At 35.2% G+C, this 8553-nt stretch overlaps 1 protein-coding gene across 2 annotated transcripts in view; it reads left to right on the top strand.

Moving 5' to 3' along the window:
- LOC107093504 (disks large homolog 4-like) overlaps positions 1 to 8553 on the top strand; it is a 67962-nt gene that overhangs the window by 16434 nt on the left and 42975 nt on the right. The window contains exon 3 of one of the 2 annotated variants that reach the window (XM_015388605.1): positions 7117 to 7173. The exons of the other annotated variant lie outside the window; for it this stretch is intronic. Within the exon in view, the coding sequence (XP_015244091.1) occupies positions 7117 to 7173 (57 nt within the window). The remainder of the gene's footprint in view (positions 1 to 7116; positions 7174 to 8553) is intronic. 2 annotated transcript variants of the gene reach the window in all.

The following is an 8553-nucleotide window of genomic DNA, read 5'->3' as shown; positions in this document are numbered from 1 at the left end:
TCGATCGATCGATCGAGAAGATCGACCGATCTTCTTGTTCCCATGAACTCTCCATTTTTAATATAATGCAGTTCAGAAAAACAGAAGCCAGGATGGGTTCATTTATCAAAAGCTGATGATACCATGTTAATTAAAGTGATGAAGGAGAGGTTTGGTTACTCTACTAAAACCTGATATTATGAGTTAATCAGCTCAGTATAATGATTAGTGCCTTCCAGTGTCTTCAGATCATGATTTGTTCAATCAGCTTCCAGAGGCTTGCAGTTTGTTTTTTGTTTATTTTTTTTATAACTGATATCTCTTTGATTAAAAGTTCAGCTTTAATGAATTCAATTAAAATAAAATATTCAATTTGATTGTGATTATAAAACATGCTTCCCACTTGTCTTAAAGTATGTCTGTATTACATGAATATGATTAGTCAATTTTTCTTGGTGTCATTTTACTTTAAAATAAAATCAGTCAATAAGGTTTAAATGCATTGCATTAATAAGTTGCGTTTAATTAAGTTTAATTCAAAACTTTAACCGAAAATCTGATGGGTCTAAAATTTTTACTTTCAGCTCAAGGTATCAACTTTTTTTTCTTTTTCTTTATTGATTGATTAAAGTGTTTGTGTTTTATCTATTTCTACTGTTTCGTGAAGGGAATAATACATCTTTTACATGAACACTCCTGAATTACTTGTAGAAATGATGAATGCTCTGTTAAAAAGCTGTTCCACATGTGTTCAACAAGGATGTGTCTTTGAACTACTGCTGTTTTTGTATCACATACATTTTCTCCTGACTGTCAGCTCTTATTGTAACATTTCGGTTTAAAATTATATTTAAATTAATAATGCATATTAGGAATATCTCATTTGCAAAAGATGTTTATATTTCCTTTTAAAGCAAAGTTTTTGTTCTTTTATTTTATACCATAAATTTCAGTTTACCTTCTCTATTTACCTCATTTAAATTGACGTCAGCAGAGGCATGTAAATCCATGTGATTTTTAGCCTTAATATTTGGTTAAAGTTTAATGATAATACTTGCAGACTATTAGAATATGTAGCAAAGGGTTCCATTGTTTAAAATGTTTTTTTCTACAACTTTGCATGAGGTCTCTGTAATACAGTAGTCAAACGAATAGAGAGGATAAATAATCTTCTTGAATTTTGAATATAGACTGAAATGGGTATTATAATAACCTAAGCCAAACTGCACTAATATGACTACGCAAATGTTCAGCTGTTTGACCAAAACTAGCAGCTGTGTATATGAAATTTTTTTAATAGTCCTACTTCTTCTGACTTTTTAGTATATCATATAGTCCGTATAATGACAGGTTTCCACATAATAAAATGGCTATTTATATAACAAGCAAGCTTTTAATCTACTGTAGATTACACTGTCAGGTGTACCACAGATTTACTGTTTAAGAGATGCTGCCTACTTTTTAAGTAATCTGTACTTTTTACACCAAACTGTGTCTGCAGGCTGCAAAGATGTTAGTCAAGGACCTTCGCTTGGCATAAAGACTAAAAGCTTTTAAAATATGCAGAGGATGCACAACATCTTAAATTATGTTAATTCCACATCATTACACAACCAGTGACCCTACAACACAGAGATCATTTGGCTGGATGGATGTTCTGCATCAGTCCACTAGCAGTGTCTCTACATACCTTTAAATATCTGCACATCAAGAAGGCATTGGTTTCAGGCTTTTTAAAAATATTTTCCTTTAAGTAGAGAAAAGACAAGGTTTTCTAGTGTTCAACACTATTTCCTTATTATGTAATGCTGACAATAAAAATAAATTAGCTAAACTGATGGCTACATATTTGTGTAAGCAAAAGAGTTAAAAGTATTTGCAAAATGTCATGTAAGAATCTCTGGTTGCTTTGCCATTTCAGGAACTAGATAACTCTCGATAATTGGTAGAACTATGAATGGTGTCTTTTATGAAAATTCGAAAAGAAGGATGTCCAACCACTTTAGAGGCTTTAAACTTAGGTTGGACAGCAGGACAGTCATTCAAAGCCCGAGCATATCCATTTCTTAATGGTGGAGCAGTTTGTAGTTCTTATACTTCAGTAATCTGGAATAAGGTCCCAGAACACATTAAGAACCATGAAAATATGAGTTGATTTAAATCGAGAGGTAAACATTATGTAAATAGTATATATGTAGCAGCATAACATATATTTTGACGTCCAAATTACCTTTTTTAGATTAATAATTGTAGCTTTTTATATATATATATGTATCTACTTTAAATATTTTCTTTTATTCTGTCTAATTATTTGTGTAGCCTCTGAACCACAGAAATGTACTTTTCCTTTTCATGTTTTCCTCATGTACAGCAATTTGAAGTGTCTTGCAAAAACATTTGCCTAAATCTAGTTGCTTAAGCAGATCATTCATGCAAAAGCCTCCATTTAGGTTGATATTAAACAGCTTTACAAAAGAATGGGCCATACTTAATTAGCAACATTTTTGCAGTTATTTAGTTTTAGTTGGCTTTATTGATGTAAGACGAAGCAGGTTTCGACATATTCTCTACTTTTAAAGACAAAATGCGTAATTTAAACCGTTCTTTTCTTTTTACTCTGGCTATCGTTGTAATATTTTCAATATTTCAATCTCACCTGAAGCATTTATATGGCAAACAAAATTAATGACAGGAAAAATATGAAAGGTAGCAAACACGTTTCTCTATATATGTGTGTTTGTATGTTTAACCACATATTTATGTAAATTTCTTCAGTTCTGGAAGTAATGAAATTAAAATAAATTGAACCTTAAAATAATAACAGGGAGTATGCCGTATTAAAGGAAGACATTTGATGCTGTTCCCATTGTGGAAACCTGACTGGTCCTGTTTCTATTTGTAGGTTACTGTTGTTTTTATTCATTAGGTTTTCCAACTCTCTTCTGGGAGAAGTGAATTCTGTGCAATTGAAAGGGTGTTTTGAACTTATTAAGATAAAAATAGTTCTGCATCTTCTGGGAGACAGACACACAAAAACATACAATGGAAATACATAATAACCAGGTTAAAGTTATTTAACCAAAGAAAAGCAATCTCTTTGGAGGGCATTCAAATACATGTTTATTGGGGATTTTTTTCTGTGTGTTTATGTTCAGATGTAGTTTACTTCTGAAATCAGCCACATACCTCAGTGCTGATGCTGTTCTTAGGGTGAATAACCTTAAAACAGAAACTGTCTTCCTTAGTCTCTCTCTCATAACTGTAATAATCTCTGCTTCTACTTCTTCAGAATCTATTGCTGTTCATTTCTGTAATGTGAAACACAATCATGCCTTAGAATGGCTGCACTCCTTCAGTCTGACGCACTGCAAAATCAACATTTGGTACCTGTATAGTTTTTGATCAGATCTTCTATTTAGTTTTAAAATGACTTCAGGGTAAATTTTGTGTTGTAACAATGTGTCAGTAGTTGATAACATATGTGAAACAGGTGTGGTTCTAAAGCAAACCTTAGAATCATTTAAAAACCTAAACAGAATGCAAAATCATCAGTTTCACAACTGCAGACTCTCCTGCTATGAACTCTATTCTGCAACCTCTTTCTGAAAATGGAAAATGGAGGGCAACGAGAGAGGGATCTTTGACTATCCTCTCTCTGCAATCTGTAAATCCTTCACACTCTTGGCTACCGTGTTATTTCTCCTCTCTTTAGCTCCACCCACATATTTCAGTCCTGTGGACCATGAAGGTAGAACGATATTTTTGCAGGTGAACCATGTTTGATTGATTTGCTTAGATTTTTAAGAATGTATGTTATAGATCATTTAAGATATTCTGGATTTTAAAGAGTTAACAATGCTGTCACCTCTAGTATGGAACTCGGGACCTTTAAGTGAAAATAGGTCAACAGAACCTCACGGTACCTTACAGTCATCCAACTAAAATGTTGATACATTTAGAAAAACACTTTCTACATAAAAAAAAAACAACAACAAAAAAAACAGCAAAAAAAAACAGGAAGTAATTCATTACAAATTAAGCATTCCCAGAAGAAAAATAATAATGAACAAAGGTTTAAATTATATTTAAACCTATTTTTGTCAGCAATTGTGCTACTTATTATTTTGAAATGTATTCAACACAAAATAAATAATGAATTTATTTAACATTTTTGGTGGGACCCCTTTGCTCAGGTCGGGTTTTATTCTTAAGTTTGTTTTCATGTTGTTGAAGCGTTTTGTTTAATGATTATGATGAGGACACCTGGTTTTCCTGACAGATGTGGTTACCCCTATATAAGGATTTCCTCCACTCTTTATCTCTGCATTATTTTAACAGAATGCCTGCCTAGTTTTAAATTGTTTTGTTTGAGCGCGGCCTATTTTCCGCTATAGTTTCTCTGACTGTGACTGGTTGGATGTGCTCTCTTCATCCTCTGAAATGGGAGCTGGTTTGGAGCTCGTCTGCCTGGCTGTGTGTTTCCTGGACGGAGCCACTTGTGGAGCTTGTTGACAAGTTCCTTTGTATCTCTGCTTCTTTCTGTATGCCTGCTTCTGTCTCCTTGAACTCCAGTCGGGCTCGGCAGATGGCCGTTAATGCCTGGTTCCGCTGGAGGATTCTTCCTGTTAAAAGGGAGTTTTTCCTCTCCTCTGTCGCTTGTTAGGTTAATTATTATTGATGATGTGTGAGTTTATTACACCTTAATATTAGCTGCCGGTTGCATGTCCGAACTTATGTTTTCCCCAATAGTTTATCTAATTAAGACAGTTTCTCTGTCCAAATATACAGTTATAATCTTTATTCTGTACGTGGCAAATATGTGGGAATGGAATGAGAGCCATGTCCCTCAGCTAAGAACAAAGTGTAATATTTTGCTAAGGCTGGAGCCATGGATGTCTAATCATCTGCTAACTTGTATGATGTGATGATGTGGCAGACTGGAGATGTATAAAATGCCTCTTTAACTGTTTATCGGGGCCATTTCCCGAGAAGTGAGCCCGGGGGTATGCAGCTGCTTCCATTAACTCTAAGCAACTTCTCTGATCTGAGTAAGATGATAATTTCTATCAAAATCTGTTGTCATGTCTCATGGTTATTTGATACCTATAAGTTGTGAAGTGTTATTTAAAGAGTTTGTCTCAAGTGATATCTTTTCAGGAAAAAGACTCGGACAGAGAAAGCTTCAAGGGGCAGACAAAGAGCCTATCTTTAACACGCTATGAGCATGTTTGGTGTGAGGGATTGCTGAAGAGTCACTGAGTTGCAATTATCCTGTTTTTCTTAGATGGAAAACTTTTAATCGATCTGACTATATGATCTGGTTAAATTGTCTCTGTAAAGTGCATTGAGATGACATGTGTTGTGAATTGGCGCTATATAAATAAATTGAATTGAATTAATATGTTTGTTTTTTTTTTTGCTTTTTGCCCCCTTTTTCATCCTGCCCACCTTCTTCCTGCACTCCTTCCCTTGCTCGTCAACCGGTGCTGGCAGCAGAAATGTACTTAAGCTTGGATATATCAAAGTCTAATGTCTAAATTCATGCAGCTCAAAGGAAATTTAGAGTGTAGGAATAAATAAATAGCAATATAAAGCATTAGAAATTATGTCTCTTGATTTGTAACAGAGTAAGAATATATATAAAATGAACACATTTTAATAGACTGCTTGAATAGTCAGCAAAAATAAAATAAATTAGGATTATGATTGGTAATGTGAGGGAAAAAGTTAGCCCAGTTAAATATCCAAATTTAATAACTGAGATCTCTCCAGTGGGACAAAATCAGCTGCACCACAGCTATTGTTTGTAAGGATTTATTAAAAAGAGGAAGGAAGTGGTGTCCCAGTGGTTAGGGCATAGAGCTTGGAATCCTGAGGTTCTGAATCCGAGTCCCACTCCCACAGTCTGCCACTCTGGGTCTCTGAGTAAGACCCTTAACCCCGCACTGCTGCCCGGGCGCCCCACCATGGCAGCCCACTGCTCCCCAAGGGGATGGGTTAAATGCAGAGGTAAATTTCTCCAATGTGGGATCAATAAAGTTCAATTATGATATGTTCGGGTGGCTGTGTAAAACAGCATAAACAGCAGCGCTGTTTTTGATTGGTTCTGTATGTTGGATTCAGGTTTTAACAACCTCAAATATGAGTTAACTCTGATTCCATGCTGTGTTTTATAATTCTGATTCCATATTATTTATTTATATAAAGAGTCAATGCATTGAGAAAGGAAATGAAATACTAAAAGGATAAGGGAGTTTAAAAAATTCATTGCAAAGCGATTTGTTTGAGCTGCTTTAAATATAGTGCAAATAATGGGCAGAGAGGGATATCTGCAGAAAAAATTATGATTAGATATGGCTTGTTTATCATAGAGAGTATTACCGTTAACTATCTTTGCACAGTTACTGTATATTTAAATCTTGCGGATTTTCACCTTTTGCCAAATTGCAATCACCTTTCCTTCACAAGTGAAATGGAAACAGGTGTGTGTAGTATCGAATTGAAAGTAAAAACCTAAACGTGTGCATGCAATTATACTAAGGCCTTTTTTAAATCACTCTGAAAACACCATCCGCAATATGAAACATGTGGGTAGCAGAGATATTCTGTGGAAGGTATTTCTACAGGATAAACAGGGAAGCTAACTACAAAACAATGCTGGATGTAAACCTGTTAAATGCTGGAAAGTTTGAGATGTTAAGCCGGATGATCAGCCACACCCAGAATGTGGTTTCTGTCAAAGCATATATTTTTTAAAACAACCCAGACAGAACTTAATCCATCATAATGCCTAAAAATTGATGTTTACAGGTTCTTTCTGTTCAATCTGACTTAGGCCGAGCTTCTTCAAAAAGAAGGAGAAAAACAATCAGCTCCACAAAGCTGTTAGAGAAATTGACCTGTTTAGGTCCCTGTCAGGGATTTATAAAGTATAATTGAATTTGAATTGAATTTAGGGTGTATGAATTCCCTCTGCTCCTTTTTAGACATGTGTCTGGATTTCTGATTAATCCTCTGTATTATAGGCGTTTTCTGTTACTGAAGAGGTAAAGCTAACCTAGATCAGTACCCACTGTTGTTCCCTCTGCCCATCCGCATGTCCTGCACAATTACCCTGTCCCTTCTATTGTTTTACAGCCTGTGTTGATGTCCACGGGACACACTCCAATGTACACCTCTGCAGTTTCCACACTGGTAAGACCGATGTGATCCCGTCAACATCACTAGTATCATCATCAATAGTCATCCAAAATTTATTTTTTTTTTTCATTTCTATTTTCAACCCTCACTCCTTGTGTTTGTGTTAAATTTTTGTGGCAGGCTGTTGGCTGCTCGCTCGTGTGTGTTTAATGCTCACTGTCATAAATTTCCCAAATCATTTCAGCATCTTCGTTCTTTATCATCTTCATTTGAATCCTCTGTGTCATGCAGATTAGTCCTGCTGGATGTCACTGTCTACTTTTGGACATGAAATGTGCTGCTCCATTCACATTGCAGCGTTTTGGTGCATGAAGACATATGAACTGTGGTCTGTGGCTCAGGGAAAGACACACATTAAATGACGCCTCAAGCTTTGAGGTTTGAAATAACAGTCTGAGGAACAAAACGATTTGTTTGATACAAAACCTTGAGTTCCATGCTGTGGATGCAAAATAGGGGTGGAAAAACATACAATCTTTATCAGGACTCACTGAAACCTGTAGGTGGCAGTGTTAGACTGTACCTAGCAAATTTCATAACCATGAGAAGATGGATCTATTATACAGGTAGAACAGTTTTTATGATCAGTTTGCACTTGACTCACAAACCATAACTTTCTGCTGCAGGAGTAAGCAGATGTTTGTGGAATAGTGTTTCTCTGAAATGCTGCCTATATACTGTAGGAATATGCATGTATTACCATGGGAACCCTCTCTTTTTTGCAACAAAGGGGTTGGAACATTTGGGGTTCAATCAATTTTTATGAGTGTGAATCATAACAAGAAAGGCAGAACAATTAAAAGGGACTTAAATATGTTTAATGCAAATTCATTTTAAACAAAAAATTGTTGCACTCTGAAAAAAATATTAGTATGGTTTTTATTAGATTACATCTTTCGTTTAATGCTGACTTCTGTGTAACCTTTGGCTCTATGTGGTCAAATCTTGTTGTTATCACATTTGTTTTTTTATTATACCTAGAAAACATAATTTTGTGTAGCTACCCTATAATATGAAAAATGTGCATATTAGCAGGTTCAATTTAATGTGATTAAAACTGAATCAATCATGCTGAGTGTACTTGTCACAGCAGAACTGAAAATGAGGCACAAGGTCACAAATGCACCATTGTTATCTCCTGTGTGAAGAGGATGTTCAATAACTAATCAAAACCATGGCAATGAGACATTTTGAATGTATTCTCCTCTTTAATCTTCTGTCTACTAAACTTAAAATCACAATATGCAAACATCAGAAAGGTCAGGAGGAAAATAAAATACATTTCATACAGGAGCCTGTATTTTTGGGTTCAGATTCAGAGGTCCATTTCCAGCGCAACAGACAAATAGCTCACAGATTAAGAAGACACCTTTA

This window comes from Cyprinodon variegatus, unplaced genomic scaffold, assembly GCF_000732505.1.
Source record: "Cyprinodon variegatus isolate N-32 unplaced genomic scaffold, C_variegatus-1.0 Scaffold429, whole genome shotgun sequence".
In the NCBI taxonomy this organism is placed as follows: domain Eukaryota; kingdom Metazoa; phylum Chordata; class Actinopteri; order Cyprinodontiformes; family Cyprinodontidae; genus Cyprinodon; species Cyprinodon variegatus.
Note: the sequence above shows the minus strand (reverse complement) of the source record. Positions and strands in the feature narration are given on the sequence as shown.